A 19,768-nucleotide genomic window follows, 5' to 3' on the forward strand; every position below is an offset into this window, starting at 1 on the left:
GCAATACCCTGTTATAGCTGAATCCTGTTATTGATGGGGATTGAGTTTACCTACACTGTAACTTATGATTAATGAATAGGTTTGTTTTTATTACATAAGATTACGTGTATGCGTGTAATGTGCGCGTGAGTGTGTGTGTGTGTGTGTGTGTGTGTGTGTGTGTGCTTGTGTGAATATTGTTCATACATGCATTAATGAAAGCGCCTAGAGCTGTGTTCACATGGGAGTGGGCACTATAAAAATGATATACATTATTATTATTATTATTATTATTACTTGCTACTGATTTGATTTTTCTGCGATCCTTTGTTCCTCTGGCAGGTGGCCAATGTAGAGAAGCTCGAGCGAGATCGCTATGTGGACCAGATCCAATCTCTGTCAGCCCAACTGGCAACTGTGACGGAGAAGTGCCATCGGGCCAATGTGGACCACCAGATGTCTTGCCAGGAGATGGACACTCTGAGGTCGCAGGTCATGGACTTGACCGAAAAGTTGGAGAAAGCCAGGTGAGGGAAAGAATAGTGTGTGATGGCTGTGTCTCACGGGGATGGGGAGGGGGTGGTGGTGTTACAATGGCTTTTTTCTGAAGATTTTCAAGACTTTGAATATCTTGGATTGACTCATGTCCTATCCAGAGATGGACGTTAAATTTGGAGGTGTCCCCTCTTTAATAACCTATTTGTGTTGATAGGGGCGTTAAATCCATACACTTTTTGGGATGTTCCCATCTTTTTGTTTCTTGTGCAGCTGTTACTGTTTTTCTTTGTGGATCTCTTATCAGTTGTACTTTCAAACACAAAAGCCAGACCGCAAAAATACTGTGAAAACCAATGTAAATCAGCTTTGAAAGACATCTACATTTGACTTGATAGAACTTACTTACTTACTTACTTGGTTGGAGAATAGGCACCATCGCAGGTGGCACAATGCCATAGCTACTCCTCCCTCCTCTCCAGGATCCATGAAAGGGTCTGCCTGCTGATCGTGCCAATTAACAGCTGGTTGGATATTCTTCTGGCTTTTCCATGTAGGTTGCTGTCTCTCCCCGACCCTATAGAGACACCAGCTTCCCTTAGTCTATCCGACTTGATAGCATCAAGCCACTAGTGTCTGTGATGTAGCAGTTAAGAGTTTCACTGCTGCGTGCAGGAGACCTGAGTGTGATTGCAGAGTTGGGAGAATTTTTATCTTTCTGCTGAGATGTTGTATCTCTCTCAGGCTGGAAGCCCACCTCCTAAATGATGTGAATGGTGCAGATGTGGGCATAAAAAAAACATCTGCTTGTGACAGCAAAGCGCCTAACTTCTGCACCTCATGTGCTGATACCCAAAGTGTGTCCATAGATCTTACTTGCTTTTTTCCTATTTTTTTGCTAGAATATGAAGTGATGTGCAGAGTTGGTGAAATGTAAGAGGCGATTTATAGAATCAGTGAACTGTGAACTGCGATGTGGCAAGGGAATCCTGTATTTTTTGTTTTCCTGTCCTCAGATCACAGATGGAGGTGGCGCTGTCAGAGAAGAACGAGCTGATGGCCAAGATCGGTGATAACAGGGGCGACCTTGACCGGCTGGCCCGCGACAAGGAGAGTTATGTCCAGCAAGCGGAGCAGAAGTCTCTGGAGGTCACGGAGCTCCGCGTGACCTTGGACAGGTTGAGGTCGCAGCTGGAGGAGAAGGAGAAGACTCTGTCCACGTTCCGCCAACAGTCCAGCAGCATCACACAGCTCATGGAGGTTTGTTCCAAATTGTCCAAGACGGACACCTGTTGGTCTGGAGAAAAGTGGTTGTCTTAGACAGGTGGAAGTTTTACATGATCTCATTCTGATAGAAAAAATACTTGAGATGGCCACCCATTGTCAAGGAGAAAAGTGAATGTATTAGACAGGTGTATGTCTTACACAGTGTTATTATAATATAGAAAATACCGTCAAAATTGTGTAGGATGGCCACCCGTTGTCCTGGAGAAAAGTGGTTGTCTTAGACAGGTGGACGTCTTACATAGTGTCCTTATGATATGTGAAGCGGGCTGACAGAACGAGTTGCTTCTCGGATTTGAGCCCTTTGGAAACAGATACATCACGCTTATAGGTTAAGTTTTTACAATTTATAAGTATGAAATGTAAAAGGCATGATGATGATGTACTTAAAGAATATGGCATCTATGGAAAATCTAAAAATGTGACCCTAAATTTGATTTTTTGCCAATTTTTCCATTTCTGGATTGTGAGGAGTAACTCATTTTGTCAGCACACCTCATATATAGAAAATGCAGTTGAGATGGCCACCCATTGTCAAGGAGAAAAGTGGTTGTCTTAGACAGTTGTATGTTTTGCACAGTGTCATTATAATGTAGAAAATACCGTTGAAATTGTGTAGGATGGCCACCCATTGTCCTGGAGGAAAGTGGTTGTGTTAGACAGGTGGGATCGTACACAGTGTCATTATAAAAGAAAGAAAAAAATACAAGGGGGTAAGCGGGACTTGGCTGTTTGTACATGTGGTTGTCTTACATAGTGCCATTATAAAAGGAAGAAAAAAATGCAAGGGGGTAAGCAGGACATGGGTGTTTGTACAGGTGGTTGTCTTATACAGGTGGCTGTTGAGCAGGTTGGACTGTACGTAGCACTGGGTGGGCCAAAGTTTGGGTGGGTGGGAACATGTTTTTTGAGTGGGATATTTGCAACTTAATGAGGCGGTAATGGTTGATGTGAGGGGATCAAGGCTTGAGATGGGTACACAATTAGCTCTGTTGGCATGATTCTGAGAATGGAGCAGATGGCCATGGTTTGAATCTCCAATAGGGCCTTTTGAAATTGGCTTGCTTTGGGGAGTTTTTATTTCAAGGTTGTCCGTCCATTTGGTTCCGTCCTGTCAGAGGTGAATGTTAAGTTCAAAGAGGTCCACCCTCATAAATTACCGTACAGAGTTAAGATCTAAGGGTGCTGCCCTCCCCCCCACACACACCCCCCCAGTGCAGTAGCAGATTTTTAAAAGATTTTAGAAAACCCCCTCTGGAGGTGAAGAGTTAACTAGATCTTAACTAAAGGTGCTGTTCCTTTTGTTTGCCAGGTAAACACCAGAGCCAGTGACAACCTGCGGGAGGAGAGGGAGAAAATGTCGGGCGAACTGGCGGAGAGAACGGCGGCCATGGAGGAGCTGAAAGTGACGCAGGAGTCGCTGAGCAGGAAGGTCAAGGCCAAGGAGAGGCGTGTGAGGGAGCTGGAGGAGGAGACCCTGCACGTCACAGAGCAGCTGGCCACTAAGGTTGGAGGGCGGGAGGGAGGGGATGGGAGGAGTGGGGTGGGTGGCTGTTGTTGTGTGTTGGTATCTGTCTGTCACTGTGTCTTCGTTTGTTTGTCTGCGTCTTTGTTGTTCGATTTCTGTCATTGTTTGTTTGATTGTATGTGTTTGTTTCTAGATTTGTGTCACTATTTGTTTGTTTGTTTCTTTGTCTGTTTGTGTTTTTGTTTGTTTTGTTGTCTTTGTTTCTAGATTTGTGTCCTTGTTTGTTTGTCTGTGTTTCTATAGTTGTTTCTTTGTTTTGTGTGTGTATTTGTGTCTGTATCTCTTTGTTTGTGTCATTGTTTGTGTCTCAGTTCATTTCTCTGTTTGTGTTTTGTTTGTTTGGGAGGTTTTTGGTTTGTGTTTTTGTTTGGTTATTTGTGTGTTTCTAGATTTGTGTAATTGTTTGTGTCTGTATTTGTTTTTTAGTGTTTATGTGTGTGTCTTTGTTTATCTTATTATAACTGTAATAATAACAGTAATTAATATAATAATATTGATAAAAATAATGGTTTGTCCATCAATGTCTGATGATGACCAATGCATCTCCAGAGGAGAATATTTCTTAGGTGAAATAGACGAAGTAAAGATTGAAATGACTTGTGGCTTCTGCTATAGTTGACGAGACCAATTCTGGTAGAGAAGAGTTTGTCACATTTTCAGCATTTAAAATCTTGATTTTCCACTTGTGGATGTGTGCAGCTTGCAGGCTTCTCTTTATTGCTTTAGCATTTCTAATTCATGAAGTCTCATAACTGCAGGCTTGCCAACTGTCCTGAATTTCCCATAACTGTCCCAGATTCAGGAATTTGAGGAGACATAAAACCAGTCCCACCTGATATAATTTTGTGCGTTGGTACTTAATCTTATGTTTATAAAAAGGGATAGTCCTGACTGGGGTTGGAAAAAGTTGGCATGCCTCTAACTTTGCTACTGTGGGTGGTTGGCAGGTGTTCTGGTGTGGTTTGCTCATTCTTTCCTATCAAACATCTATCGTCCTTATCTCTCCTTCGTCTATTTTGCGTTTGTAACACCTCTAATCTTTGGCTCTTATATGACCTTATTGTGTTGCGAGTGCCGTAAAACTCTTTCTAAAACTAAAACTAAGCATGTTACTGGGCATACATTACGTCTAAATCCCTTTTTTTTGTTGCCCCCCCTCTCAGAGCCAGGAGCTAGAGCTGATGCAGCAAGAACGCGACAGCGCCATGTCGGAGCTGAGGGACTGTCGCAAGGAGGTGGCCAACACAGTTGCCAGTAAGGACGCCTTGAAGAAGGAACTCGCCAGGGTTAAGACGCTAAGGACGAAGGAAGTTTGTAAACTACAGACCAAACTCAAAGGTAGGGGCAAAGAAAGTTTGTAAAGTATTTCAAGAGAGAAGTGACATAACTACTGTAACATTCCTGTTAGTATAAAATACAACCCGCTCAGTATTTGGAATAAATGAAATATTGGTGCATGAGCAACAGGTTTTGAGTCAGTCGTGTCAATTTTTATTCCAAATCTTTTAATTGTGTCAATTTGTACTCTCTCACTTTTTCTAGTGTCAGTTTTTAATCTTAACTTTTTCTTTTGTTTGTTTGTACTCTTACTCTTTTTCTTGTGTCAGTTTTTAATCTAACTTTGTCCTGTGTCAGTTTTTGTTTCAGTTATTTTTCCTGTTCTACTTTTCATTCCAACTTTTATGTTAACTCTAAAAGCTATTACTTTTGTTTAAATCACCAGAGTCAGAGCAAGAGTTCCGCCTGTCACAGAAAGCTTTACGTAGCAAAGATATGGTGGACCATAAAGGTGAGATCCCTGGGACTTCAGTTTGGTGGTGTATTACGTTATTCCACTAGGGATCTATTCTGGTACACGCCCTGATTCCCTAGAACAAGAGAATTAATCCTCTAAAAATATTATACATTTGTTTTATAAAAAAATAATTTAAAAAAAATATATTTACAAAATGATCTGGAGAATAAGCATTTGTATTGCGTAAAGAATACTGCTTCCAACGAGCCAGTTTCCACTGCGGTACAGTACAGGCAAGCTATTTATTTCTCCCATTATAGTTGGGACTATTGGGTTTTCATTCTGTACCCATCTATTTCGCCAAATTGAAAAAAGACATCAACTCCTCCAGTCACTTGAAAATAAGATATTACTGCACATCATTTTATGAACATAAGAGCAAGGACTTTGTATCCATCATATGATTGAGAGAGAGATTTCCCTTATAGATGGAACAAGAAGGTAATAAGAAAAATGATTTTTTTTTCTCACCCCACCCACCGGCAGCTGTGAGGTTTGCGGACAAGATTCAGAAAGAGATGACGGTGAAGAGAGGGGAGATGGACCAGCTGCTGTCGCGGATTCATCGACTGGAGGAAAAGCTGGAGGCTGTCAACAAGGTAAGCTCTGCACTGTGGGTTGTTGTTGTTGTTATGTTGTTGTTATCGATCCAGCAACACCTGGACTCTTGCCCTTTTGTCCAATGCCATGTAGTGATAAGTACAGATTTGCTGCAGTTGCCGTAATGTTCCATAGAGTGTGTTATCAAGCTTTATGGGTAACTTAAGGCTCAATCCGAGTGGATCCGAGAGTTTTTCGTCCGAGGAACTACATTTTATCGGGAGAATTTATTCACTATGAAAAGAACTTGAGTGCACGGAGTGCGTACGATTTGTTTCCACAATTTTCCAATGTGTTGTCCGTTCACGGGAACAACTAAGTGCGGCGCTTAGATTTGATCCGTGATTGGACAAAACCTCCACTCAGGAGGGGTTTTAGAGACCCATTTTTTTTCCTCAAATCTCAATTTTAACTACAGATTTGAAATCAGCGTTTAAAAATGACACTAGTTTAATACCAAACACACATATATAACATTATCTACGTCGATAGATATTATGTACCCAGTAATGCCTGCAATTCTGCCTTCTTCTTCTCATCCAATATTAGAGCATCAAAGCTATTGCGTCCATAACAAAAGAAGTTAGACTCTCAGACGCTGTTCTAATCATCTAGATCTACATCTAGGCTAGCCTGGCATGCAAGCATGCTCCAACCCTGACCTACTAGTTACTGTCAACTAGATGACGTAAGCTTAAAATATCACTCCAAAATTCCTACCGGGAAAAAAAACGGGAGAAATCGAAGCCACTCCGCATGTGGTCTCGTCTGACTTGGAACCATTCTCGGAGGGGAAATCTCATCTGAGAAACACTCGGATCCACTCGGATTGAGCTTTTACACTTATTCACCCTCTTTCTTTTTTCATACACAAGGCACAGAGCAGCTGACGCCATGCTTGCTTTTGCCTGTGGGTAACACAGTGAGAATAAAGTTCACTCAAACGGCCACCCATTGCTGAGGAGAAAAGTGATTGTCTTAGACAGGTGGCTGAATGATAGTGTCATAACAATGGAATAGATTGCAATGGAGGAAAAGGGAAGTGGCTGTTTGAACAGGTGATTGTCGTATACAGGTGGCACTTAGAGGAGGTTTGACTTTACTTGTCTTGAGAACTCACTTGATACACTGGTGAATGGAATTTCTGGTCTTACATTGTAAGTCGATGCCTTCGGCTTTAAGTGTTTGGGTTGTTGTAATTTAGCTATTTTATGCCTTTATCAACTCAGTTTAGTCTCTATTTTTTCAATGCTTTATCTGATGTGATTTCCCTGATTGGGTTTTGAAAAAGTTGGTAAGCCTGAAATGAAATTGTGTCAATGTGGGTGTAGTTTTATGTCATAATTTTTCTTTCACTAGGAGAAAGCTATGGTGGAGAAGGACAAGGACAGCCTGAATAGTGTCAATGTCGGTGTAAAACCTCAACGACATCATGTTCTTTCACCAGGAGAAGGCGATGGTGGAGAAAGACAAAGACAGCCTGAACAGTGTTGATTTGAGTGTAAAATTTCCAACAATAACATCATCATAATTTTTCTTTCATCAGGAGAAGGCAATGGTGGAGAAGGACAAGGACAGCCTGAAGAAGTCTCTGGCCAAGTCGTTGCTGCACACACAGGGCCTGACGGAGGAGCTGCAGACCACACAGGCTCAGAACATGGAGCTGGTCAAACGACTAGCCGCGCTGGAGGATGAGATGGACAAGGTCAGTGGCTGGGAGGGAGGGGGTAGAGGAGAAGGGGAGGAGGGAGAGGGAGCGGAGGAGGGGGAGAGAGGGAGAGGGGTGTCAAATCCTGTGTGGCTTCGATCAGTAGTCGAGTGGTTGGTTAGGCTGTTGGGTTCACAACTGAAAGATCGTGGGTTTGAACCCTGTTGTGTTCTCTGGAAAAGCTCCTAAAACGAATTTTCTTAACTTCACCTTGTTGGGAATGGGTACCCGGCTATAGACAGTGAAAGATCTTGTCAGTTTGTTAGTGTTTGAGTGCCTTATTGGCCGCTTGCACTGTATGCCTCCCGGGAAGCTGAGGATGTTTCTGAGTGTTGATGGGTTTACTGGTGTAGTAATATAGTTTGTAAATGTGTAAAGAGCTTGCTTTGGAGTGGGGATATGTGCTATAAAAATGCTATTTATTATTATTTATTATCATTTTTATGGTTGCTTACTTTCTAGATATCAAAGTAGCCTTCAAAAGGAAGTTCTTCATATCGCAAAGCGATAGATTGTTCTGTTCCTTAACTGCTACATCTCACTATGTGAGAGGTTGGCATGTGCTCTTGTGTGGTTTGCTCTATCTTTATTATCAAACATCTGTTGTCCTTATTCCTTCTCCTTTTCTTTGTTTGTTACTCTAAACTCTGGCACTTATATGACCTTATTAGGTTGCAAGTGCCATAAGACTCTTGCTAAAAAAAAACCCAAAGTTCTCCTATTTCATTACTGATGAAGAATGGATATATCGCTATGATGAACTTGAATTTTCAAATAAGTCTATACGTTTTAAGATGTACTTTTGCACATTTCTATTATGTACCTATTCCTTGGAGGTTTTAATAACAGTGAACTCTATACGTTGAACATACAGCGGCTATACTTAAACATTTTTGTGCAACTGTATAAATCATTACATCCAAAGCTTTAATGTCTTCTGTGCACCTAAAAGCAATGGCAAAGCTAATTTGTATTTGATCTGGAGTCTGGTTTCCTGTACCTTAAGTATTTTTTCCTTCCAATGCTCGCTGTGTTCTTTGCTATGTACTTCATCTCATTCATTTCTCCACCTCATTTTCATTTCATTTCATTTAAGAAACCGAAAAAGGTATTTCTGAATTTTTTAATGGAAACCTCAACCGTAGTTTGTGTGAGTCAGTCAGTTCTTTTAATCAGCAACCCTCGTTGTTTTCACATGTTAATGGGGACAACAGTCATGTAATCAGATTCTGTGGCAGAAGAAATGTTGGAATTATCAGCGCTGACTGACTACATGTTGTTGTGTTGTGTGGGGTGACGTCATTGTGTGCTGTGATCACCTAGATGCACTTATGTAGCTATGCCATAGAATTATAGTTGCCTAGACCATGCACTGTGACGTACCTCTGGTTCACTCTGGAGCACACCTTTTGATTCAATTTGAGTTCAATGAAGGGCAAGGGGTTAAGTTGAAGCATTGCATGTGACTATATCAAGATTTGTGTTTTAGCCGTCATAAATAAGGTGTAATGCTGTGACCCATGATGGTATGCATATTTTGCTGCAAAGTTTTTTAATTAAGAGCAAAGAACGTTGGCCATGACAGTGCATGGTCTAAGGTTACTAGTCTATGGTGTAGCTACACTCTGTAGTGTTAACCAGTGGAATATTTTGTCATGACACACTCGGCCATTTTGCCTCACACTTTTCGTTTTTTTCACTCTTGAGAAAAACAGGCTAGATATGGGTGAGCTCTATGAATTGTTGAAGACTCTTTCTCTCTCTCCACTCTCTCTCCCCCCTTCCCTCTCTCTCTCTCTCTCTCTCTCCCTCTCCGCCTTCTCTCTTTCTCTCTCCTTCTTCCACAGTGTCTCCCCCCTTATTGCTGCCCACATCTATTGAGAGCATGAACCATCCAACACATTTGTTAACCATTCTTTAGTAGACCTTATCATTGAGCCAGTACAGATGAGGACAACTTTTACGTCATGCTTTCGTAAGACCAGTGTGAATTTTAGATAGGCATGCTTTCATTAGACCAGTGTGAATTTCAAATGAATGGTATAACGCATCTCTGTTTTGCAAAAAAGTGGTACAAAGTTCCCCTAGCTATGTAAAAGAATGAAAGTTAGATCAGACAACCCCTCAAAGGACCTCAACGTTTTAACAGGTCATTGATGTCCTGTCTTGTTGTGTGTAGGCCTATGCCTGAGTGCACCTAACCTTTGTAACGTCCACCGCCATTGTAAATGAGCAAGACAAATTTTTCCCTCATCATCTTTGTTATTGTCATTATTATGGTTTTGTTACACATTGCCCTATTTTCTCCACATAATATAATTTTGGAGATTAATTGTAACACTGCAATGGTTTTCTTTGAACACCAAAACAGAGTCTATATATAACAGTAAAAATGTTCTTGTCTCTTGTCTGCATTCTTCATGAAAAATGACTTGACGGACGTTAAACTAGGAGGTCCCGCCCCTTAAATAACCTAATAGTGTTGATAGGGGCGTTAAACCTATACCATTTCACCATTTTAAAAAAAAATGTTAAGATTAAAGCGACTACCTGCACTAAAGAGTTTATTCATGTTCATACAATTGTCAAATAGGTTTGTGGTAGGGCTTATTTTGTTGTCAACTGCTGTATTATTTATGCCTGTATTCATGTGCATTAATATAGCATGTCAATAGTGTCTATTGCAATTGGAAAACCGGTAATTAAGTTTTGCTGGACAGAGAAGAAAGTTGTTGTTCTGTGGTTTGTGAGAGATTTCCTTTCACAGTGGCTCATTCCTTTTGCTTCTAGGATAAAACTGCATCTGAACGCAATGTTTCTTGACTGATATTGGAGGGGAAAAGACTTTAAATGATGTCACACTTGTCCAGTTTTCAAGGAACTGCTTCACTGTGAAGTGTTTTAGTCTCCTTGGCTGAGGAAATGAGTGCAGGGTAGTTAACGTCTGACATTGATTATGGATGTTAACACCTGACGTTGATTATAATTAACACCTGATTTTGATTATGGTACTTTACACATGACTTATTCTGGTAGGTAACACTTGAATTATTCTGTTGATCAAACCTGACTATTATGATAGTGAACATCTGACATTTACTATATAATGCTAGTGAACACCTGACATTGTTTATGGTAGTGAACACCTGACATTGTTTATGGTAGTGAACACCTGACTTTGTTTATGGTAGTCAACACCTGACATTGTTTATGGTAGTGAACACCTGACATTGTTTATGGTAGAGAACACCTGACATTGTTTATGGTAGTGAACACCTGACATTGTTTATGGTAGTGAACACCTGACATTGTTTATGGTAGTGAACACCTTACATTGTTTATGGTAATGAACACCTGACTCATTCTGTTAGTGAACACCTGACATTTTTCATGGTAGTAAACACCTGACATTGTTTATGGTAGTAAACACCTAACTATTGTGGCTGTTAACACTTGAGGTACTATCAAAGATTCTCTGCCACCATAGAGTAGTTGAGAATCTTTGGTACTATGGTAGTGAACACGTGACATTTGGGAATGAACACTTGACTTAATGTGGTCGTAAAAACATGACATATTAGGGTAGTGAACACCTGACATTGTTTGTGGTAATGAACACCTGACATTGTTTATGGTAGTGAACACCTGACATTGTTTATGGTAGTTTATGGTAGTGAACACCTGACATTGTTTATGGTAGTGAACACCTGACTTTGTTTATGGTAGTGAACACCTGACATTGTTTATGGTAGTGAACACCTGACATTGTTTATGGTAGTGAACACCTGACATTGTTTATGATAGTGAACACCTGACATTGTTTATGGTAGTGAACACCTTACATTGTTTATGGTAGTGAACACCTGACTCATTCTGTTAGTGAACACCTGACATTTTTCATGGTAGTGAACACCTGACATTGTTTATGGTAGTAAACACCTAACTATTGTGGCTGTTAACACCTGAGGTACTATCAAAGATTCTCTGCCACCATAGAGTAGTTGAGAATCTTTGGTACTATGGTAGTGAACACGTGACATATGGGAATGAACACTTGACTTAATATGGTCGTAAAAACATGACATATTAGGGTAGTGAACACCTGACATTGTTTGTGGTAGTGAACACCTGACATTGTTTATGGTAGTGAACACCTGACATTGTTTATGGTAGTGAACACCTGACATTGTTTATGGTAGTGAACACCTTACATTGTTTATGGTAGTGAACACCTTACATTGTTTATGGTAGTGAACACCTAACTATTGTGGCTGTTAACACCTGAGATACTATCAAAGATTCTCTGCCACCATAGAGTAGTTGAGAATCTTTGGTACTATGGTAGTGAACACGTGACATATGGGAATGAACACTTGACTTAATATGGTCATAAAAACATGACATATTAGGGTAGTGAACACCTGACATTGTTTGTGGTAGTGAACACCTGACATTGTTTATGGTAATTAAGACCTGACATTGTTTATGGTAGTGAACACCTGAATATTGTAGCAGTTAACGCCTGACATTGTTTATGGTAATTTAGACCTGACATTGTTTATGGTAATTAAGACCTGACATTGTTTATGGTAATTAAGACCTGACATTGTTTATGGTAGTGAACACCTGACATTGTTTATGGTAGTGAACACCTGACATTGTTTATGGTAGTGAACACCTTACATTGTTTATGGTAGTGAACGCCTGACATTGTTTATGGTAGTGAACACCTGACATTGTTTATGGTAGTGAACACCTGACATTGTTTATGGTAGTGAACACCTGACATTGTTTATGGTAGTGAACACCTGACCTAACTATTGTGGCTGTTAACACCTGAGGTACTATCAAAGATTCTCTTCCACCATAGAGTAGTTGAGAATCTTTGGTACTATGGTAGTGAACACATGATGTATTATTGTAGTGAACACCTGACTTATTATGGTAGTGAACACCTGACATTGTTTATAATGGTAGTTAAGTCCTGACTCATTCTGGTAGTTAACATGTGGCTTTGATACAGGTAGTTAGCGCATTACTTTGACTATGGCAAATATCTCCTCTTCTTAACTCCGTATCCCTTTTGAGTGAGGTTGTTTTTTTTCCCTACCAGTTTTTTCATGTAAATATCTCAATGATATGGTCTCTGCTAGTTCTTTTTCCTTATGCGTTCTCAGGTTATAGAGTCTTTTAAAGCCGTCTACCTCCTGTAGTGGTTATCTCCTTTTTGTTGGAGCTTTTGGTTTTATACCCATGTTTTTGTAATCCAATGTGGGCAAACAAAGTTGTAAGAGTGAATGTTGAATTTTTATCGACCAGTCTTGGAAATATTCGGATAAACAAGTTGTAGGTTAGATAGGCATGCGAATTATACAGAGAGAAAAAATTCCTTTCATGGTAAAAGGAGGGTCTTAAGCATACTGGGTTCTTGTGCTGAGTTTTCTTAGGCAGAGAGCACTGATTTATCATAACACTTTGTTTTTAACTGTAATTTCCCAGGCTATATTGTCCTTGGGTTTAGCTATCATCAAATTATTTTCTTTTATCTTGTCTTTTCCGTCATTCTTTTCTTCTGAGATTGTGAGTGTGTGTGTATGTGTGTGTGTGTGTGTGTGTGTGTGTGTGTGTGTGTGTGTGTGTGTGTGTGCGCACTCATGTTTGCTTATTTACATCCAGGTTTTAGTTTCTTTCCTCTCTTTTTACCAACCTTTTGTTCCGATGTGTCTTGTAATGTACCAAATATAATATAATATACACATGTAATTATATATATATATATATATATATATATATATATATATATATAGTCTAACCTGCTCTAACAACCATCTGTCCAAAACAATCACCTGTATAAATGACCACTTCCCCTGTCGTGGTTTTTCTACATAATATATTATACTGACTCTGTATAAGACGTGAACCTGTCTAGGAAAAATGCTTTTCCTCCTCGACAATGGGTGGCCATCTTGGACAATTTAGACTGTATCGTCACCTCCGAACTATTTTGTCTACAATGCCTCTTTACTTAAGTGCCCTTTGGAAAAAATAGCTCAGAGGCGAAAATGTATATTCACTCAGATGTTATGTAATTGTTAAGTTTATTTTTGTTAAAGTAAGTTTATGTTCCCAATGATTTGTCATCTCCGTTGTTGTAGTATAAGGTCCAACTGGCACTATCAACCACCTGTATAAGACAATTACATGCACAAATGGACATTTCCAATCCCCCCCCCCCCCCAACCTTTTTGAATTTTCTTTTACATTATATTGACTTCATAAAAGACAGACACTTTACTTTTCTCCTTAACAGAGGGTGGCTGTCTGAGGCATATTTGACTGTAATTGTATTTATATCCTCTTTTCACTTTGTATCTTCTCCCTGTGACCTTCACCTCTATATCACATATCGACCTTCACCTCTATATCACATACCAACCTTCACCTCTACATCACATATCGATTTTCACCTCTATATCACATGACCTTCACCTCAATATCACACACCGACCTTCACCTGTATACCACACATCCAGGCTAACCAGAAGACGTCAGCTGCTAACGCACAGTTGGAGAAATATGAGCAGGAAATGGCCACACAGAAACTGAGACATCAGCTGGACCTTAAGGTATGAGAAATTGTTACTTTTACAGTCTGTGGTGGAAGAGAACATTGTTACTCTTACTGTCTATGAGAGATAGAGAACATTGGTGGTAGAGAACATTGTTACTCTGACAGTCTATGGTGGTAGAGAACATTGTTACTGTGACAGTCTATGGTGGTAGAGAACATTGTTACTGTGACAGTCTATAGTGGTAGAAAAAATTGTTACTGTTACAGTGTATGGTAGTGGATCATATTGTTACTGTTATAGTCTATGGTGGTAGAGAACATTGTTACTGTGACAGTCTATGGTGGTAGAGAACATTGTTACTGTGACAGTCTATAGTGGTAGAAAAAATTGTTACTGTTACAGTGTATGGTAGTGGATCATATTGTTACTGTTATAGTCTATGGTGGTAGAGAACATTGTTACTGTGACAGTCTATGGTGGTAGAGAACATTGTTACTGTGAAAGTCTATGGTGGTAGAAAAAATTGTTACTGTTACAGTGTATGGTAGTGGATCATATTGTTACTGTTACAGTCTATGGTGGTAGAGAACATCGTTACTGTAACAGTCTATAGTGGTAGAGAACATTGTTACTATAACAGTCTATAGTGGAAGAGAACATTGTTACTGTAGCAGTCTATGGTAGTGGATAATATTGTTACTGTAACAGTCTATAGTGGTAGAGAACATTGCTATTGGTACAGTCTATCGTAGTGGAGAAGATTGTTACTGTTACATAGCTGCCAACCAGTATGTAAAAAATATATTTTATATGTTTTTGAAGGTCTGGGTACAGAAGTTTGGTTTCGTGTAGGGAAATATGTAATCTCTGTTTCCTAGCATTGCTCCTAACAGACTCTCTGATGCTGAAGAAAAATTGTGATTTTTCAAGACCAGATTCGCGAATAATAATGAAAACGAAGCCAATCAGTCAATTGGGGAGACCATTTGCAGAGCTCGTCTGCTTTGAATTACTTGAATTTATTGAATGGAGAAAAGTATGTCTGAACTGGGAAGAATTTGGTGTTTGTTTGGTTTTGACAAGTTGGCAGCTGTGCTGGTTCAGTTTCTAAAGAAAGAGAGCATTGTAACTATACTTTCACTTATATTTATATATATATATTTATATGCACACATACATGTATACATGCATTCAAATATTAAAATGCACCTCCTGTTATCAGAATTTACCAGCAGATTACTACTATAGGCCTACATTTGATTTTCATAAATATCTTAACAGAATATCTTCAGGAATTGTGGTATGAATTTGTCAATATCACACTACTGCTGAAACTGGCTACTGCCTTAGATGATTACTTTCTATTTACAACCTGTATTTATACCACACCAGTAGTTCTGCCTTTATAGCCACTTGACACAACAACAGATTCAAATGTGGGTGGTTGACGGGTGCTCTGGTGTGGTTTGCACTTTTTTTCCCTATCAAACGTCTATCACCTGTATCTCCCCTCCTTTTTTTTTGTGTTTGTTACTCCCTTGTAACACCTCTAATCTTCGGCACTTATATGACGTACCTTATTGTGTTGCAAGTGCCATGAAACTCTTACGAAAACCCCCCCCCCAAAAAACAGATTCTAATAGTAGCAATTCTCGCTGCCACAGTGTTGGACAAATTAATAATTTCATCACGATGCCTCACATCCTCCCCCCCCCCCCCCCCCCCAAATTTTTTTTTTTTAAATTATCATTTTTTTTAATGTTTTTTTTTGGGTCCAGGAGGCAGAGAGACACGGTGGCCTAGTTCCGGGAGTGACCGCTGTGTCGGCCATGACAGGTTCGGGTTCGTCCCTCCCGTCCAGCGCCTCTGTGTGTGCCCGGGCGGAGCGGGCGGAGAGGGCGGAGCGGGCGGAGCGGGTGGAGCGGGCCGGCTTTGTGGGCAAGTCAGACAGTGTCAGTGTCAGGTCGTCAGCTCCGGTCAGCGTCAGTGGCGACAGTGACGTCATGAAGAACAGCCTGGAGATCAGAGATGTGGGTCGCCTGACGTCACTTGTTTGTTCTGGTTGTTGTTGTTGTTGTTGTTCTCCTCTTTTTTCTTCTTCTTCTTCTTCTTCTTCTTCTTTTTCTTTTTTCCTCCTCCTCCTCCTTCTTTTTCTTCTCCTCTACCTCCTCCTCCTCCTCCTCCTGCTGCTGTTTACTGCCCCTGTTAAAAGCAATCCTCTCCACCCCCAGCCACCTGTGCCCCCAGACATATGCCTGAGGTCAGCCTCAAGATCTCGCTCCCAGGCCCACCTGCTAAATGATCTAAATTGTGTGAATGGGGGAGTAAAAACTCCTACATTTACAATTTTTTGCATTGTGTCTCTTATCATGCGTCTGTTTCAGGGCGGTTACCTTGTGTCTTGTCTTATGTGTCTTGTTTCAGGGTCGCCACCGTGACTACTCGGAGGTGGGGAGAGAACTCAAGTCGCTGCTCGGGGAGATGAGGAGTCTTATCTCGGGCCACAAGGAGGACAGACTCAGCGTCCACAACCTCTCGCCCCGTGATGGACAGAAGGACGTACTCGGAGAGAAGATAGACAGGGACAAGAACAGAAAGAAATGGACTTCTTCTTCTCCACTTGGGATACAAGACTTAGGGTCAGTGGATGGTTGGGTGGTTGGAGGGTGCTCTGGTGTGGTTTGCTCCTTCTTTCCTTTAAAACGTCTATGATCCGTATCTCCCTTCCTTTTCTTTGTGTGTTACTCTCTAGTAATTACGTATAAACTTTAGTGCCTTTATGATATATGACCTATTTGTGTTGAAAGTGCCGTAAAGCACTTACTTTGGTTGTTTTGTGCCTTGATTTTCTTGTGATTGTCCCGGATTTGGCTGTCAGGAACTTGAGAACCTTATCACCAACACTTCACCAAAGCCAGCCCCACATGATGTAATGGTTGTTATATTGCTACCTTGGGAAAACAAAATTCTATCCACATTTTTGGCCATTTTAAATTACTAAGACCATGAGGTCAGAAACTGAATGTTCTATCTGATTGATTAAAATCGTAAGATTATTTGGAGGCGTTATGAAGATATGCAAAGAGTTACATTCGGAAAAGCTATACATGTAATGAAACTCTAAATTTTTTACGGCAATTTTCTCAAAACTAGGTTCTGAGCAGATAGGACTTTGTAACTCTAGGGTAGCGATATGTGAGGCATCGTGGTGAAATCATGCGCTCGTCAAAATAATAAAAACGAAGAAACAGGCATTTTTCCTCCAGATTTGCAATTTTTAAAGAATTTTGGTGTTTTGGCCCAACACTTATGTTCATATAATAACAAATTTCCATGTGTAATTGACTGAAAAAAGAAATGATTAAAGGCGCAGAATATATAATTTTTCAGTTTTCAAGGACTCTCAAGCTATTGAAGTTACTGTACTTTGGCGGCCATTTTTTCACTTATTTTACCACTGAAACCAGGCAACCCCACCCCCTTCAATCGCTAATATCTCAACCTTTATTCAAGATAGATGGGTATTCTTTTCATTGAAAATAAAGGCTAATGAATATGCTTTCAGATGATAGCAATAGCTCCACATGCCCAAAAATTGACGAGCGTCTTATTCCACCGCGTTGTGACACATATGGTAATCTGACATTCTAACTTTGTTGTCCATGACTGGGTTTTGTGAAAATTGGCAAGCCTGTTGGAGCTTTCAAGACTCTCAACCCATTTTACTTGATCATTTCTGAGAGTGCAGCTAAATTCGAGGGTCCCGTCTCTTATATAACTTAATGGTGTTGAAAGGGACATTGAACCTAAACCCATATACGTCCTTTTTTTTTTACAGGCCAGCAGGGAGAGTACAGCAGTACAGAGAGCCTCAGCCAGACACGGACGGGAACAAATCGTGGGCGTCCAAATCCTTGACCGACCTGGGAGACTTGTCTGACTTCTCTCTCTACAAAGGTTCTACTCTCGTTTTTTTGAGGAATTAGTGGGGTAGGGGGAGTGGAGTTGGGGGGAAGGAGGGGTTGGAGATGGGTGTATGAGCTTTGCCTCCAGTTTTATTTTCTTGTAGCAAACAGGGGAAAATAGTTCTTTACTATATTAGCACTGTTGCACAGCGTGTTGAAAAAATGACTGCCATTATATGTGAAGTTTACTGATTTGTTCTCAAGTCAGATTTACTGATTTATTGTAAAGTCCAATTCACTGATTTATTCTAATATCAGATTTACTGGTTTATTCTAAAATCAGTTTTACCGTTTCAGTAACACAGTTCTCTTTTCTAAGTCATTTATTTGTTTGTCACAATTTCTTATAAATAACAAAGCTGTTGTGATTTGTTTTGAAATTGGATTTTTTAAAATGAAACCGCAGAATGGCGACCTCGCTCCCGCTCGATGTCACGGCACCAGCATTCCTTGACGGGTGACCTTGACACTTCACACAACACCAGCGTCATGTCAAGGGGAGGTTACCAGGATGTGTCGAGGCTCAGCCAGTCCACGGGAAGTCACAGGAAACCCGCAAGTGGTAGGTGAAAAACGAAACCCACAAATGGTAGATGACAAATCCACAAGTGATTAATGAAAGTCCCACAAATGATTGGTGAAAAACTAAACCCACAAATGGTAGGTGACTAATCCGCAAATGGTTAATGAAAAGTACCACAAGTGGTAGGTAGGTGAAAAATCCACATGTGATAGACAGGTATTCTTTTAATCAAAAACAAGGCAAATGAACAGGCATTAATAGATCCATATGCCAAAAAATTGACAAGCACCTGATTCTAGCATTTTAAGACTTCTATATACTGTACGTGTGTCGTCTGCGTCTGTCTAAGTGTCTTTACATGTCTGCTTGTCTACATTTATCAGTATGTGTGTCTGTGTCTAAGTGTCTTTATTTATAAGTCTTTTTGTGTACACATCTATCTGTTCATGTCTGATTCTGTCTAGGTGTTTCTAATGTCTGTGTGTTTGCATCATTCTGTACATGTGTTTTGTGTCTCTTTATGTATGTATCTGTTGGGTGGTTGGAGGGTGTTCTAGTGTGATTTGCTCCTCCTTTCCTATCAAACATCTATCTTCCTTATCTCTCCTTCTTTTTTGTGTTTGTTACTCTTGTAACCCGTCTAATCTTCAGCACTTATTTGACCTAATTGTGTTGCAAGTGCCGTAAAACGCTGACTGAGACAAATGTCTGTACAAGTGTCACCATGTATCTTTGTGTGTGTACATGTATCTGTAGGTATGTTGTGTGTCTACACAAGTGTCTCCATCCATGTGTTAGTGTGTGTACCTCTATTTATATGGCTACTCTGTGTCTATGCAAGTGTCTTTATTTATCTGTCAGTGTGTGTACTTCTATCTGTATGTGTGTTGTTGTCTACACAAGTGTCAACATGTGTCTGTGTGTGCACATGTATCTGTATGTGTTGTGTGTCCACACATGTGTCCACACATGTGTCTTGTGTCAATGTGTACATGTATCTGTACGTGTGTTGTGTGTCTACACGTGTGTCTGTGTGTGTACATCTATCTGTGCGTGCGTTGTCTGTCTACACAGGTACCGGCCTGTATCTGTGTCTGTGTGTACATGTATCTGTATGTGTTGTGTGTCTACACCTGTGACTTGCTTGTGTCAGTGTGTTTATATGTATCTGTACGTGTGTTGTGCTTACACAGGTACCGGCGGCACCAGCCTCCTGACAGTCCCTGACACATCTGAGCTGTGTCGTAGACTGGAGGAGAAGATAGACAGCCTCACCCGCATGGGAGGGAACCTGCAGAAGGAGAACAGAGGTGAGGGGG

At 40.4% G+C, this 19,768-nt stretch overlaps 1 protein-coding gene across 2 annotated transcripts in view; it reads left to right on the top strand.

Annotated features, from left to right (window-relative positions):
* Nucleotides 1-19,768, top strand: part of LOC101859422 (coiled-coil domain-containing protein 158) — a 40,949-nt gene that overhangs the window by 19,580 nt on the left and 1,601 nt on the right. For both annotated transcript variants that reach the window (XM_005102631.3, XM_005102632.3), the window contains 13 exons: nucleotides 322-506; nucleotides 1,491-1,734; nucleotides 3,071-3,265; nucleotides 4,450-4,624; nucleotides 5,010-5,075; nucleotides 5,568-5,680; nucleotides 7,228-7,386; nucleotides 13,923-14,015; nucleotides 15,740-15,991; nucleotides 16,386-16,600; nucleotides 17,800-17,918; nucleotides 18,333-18,488; nucleotides 19,643-19,759. In XM_005102631.3, coding sequence (XP_005102688.1) covers nucleotides 322-506; nucleotides 1,491-1,734; nucleotides 3,071-3,265; nucleotides 4,450-4,624; nucleotides 5,010-5,075; nucleotides 5,568-5,680; nucleotides 7,228-7,386; nucleotides 13,923-14,015; nucleotides 15,740-15,991; nucleotides 16,386-16,600; nucleotides 17,800-17,918; nucleotides 18,333-18,488; nucleotides 19,643-19,759 — 2,089 coding nt within the window. The remainder of the gene's footprint in view (nucleotides 1-321; nucleotides 507-1,490; nucleotides 1,735-3,070; nucleotides 3,266-4,449; nucleotides 4,625-5,009; nucleotides 5,076-5,567; nucleotides 5,681-7,227; nucleotides 7,387-13,922; nucleotides 14,016-15,739; nucleotides 15,992-16,385; nucleotides 16,601-17,799; nucleotides 17,919-18,332; nucleotides 18,489-19,642; nucleotides 19,760-19,768) is intronic.

This window comes from Aplysia californica, unplaced genomic scaffold, assembly GCF_000002075.1.
Source record: "Aplysia californica isolate F4 #8 unplaced genomic scaffold, AplCal3.0 scaffold00333, whole genome shotgun sequence".
Lineage (NCBI taxonomy): Eukaryota > Metazoa > Mollusca > Gastropoda > Aplysiida > Aplysiidae > Aplysia > Aplysia californica.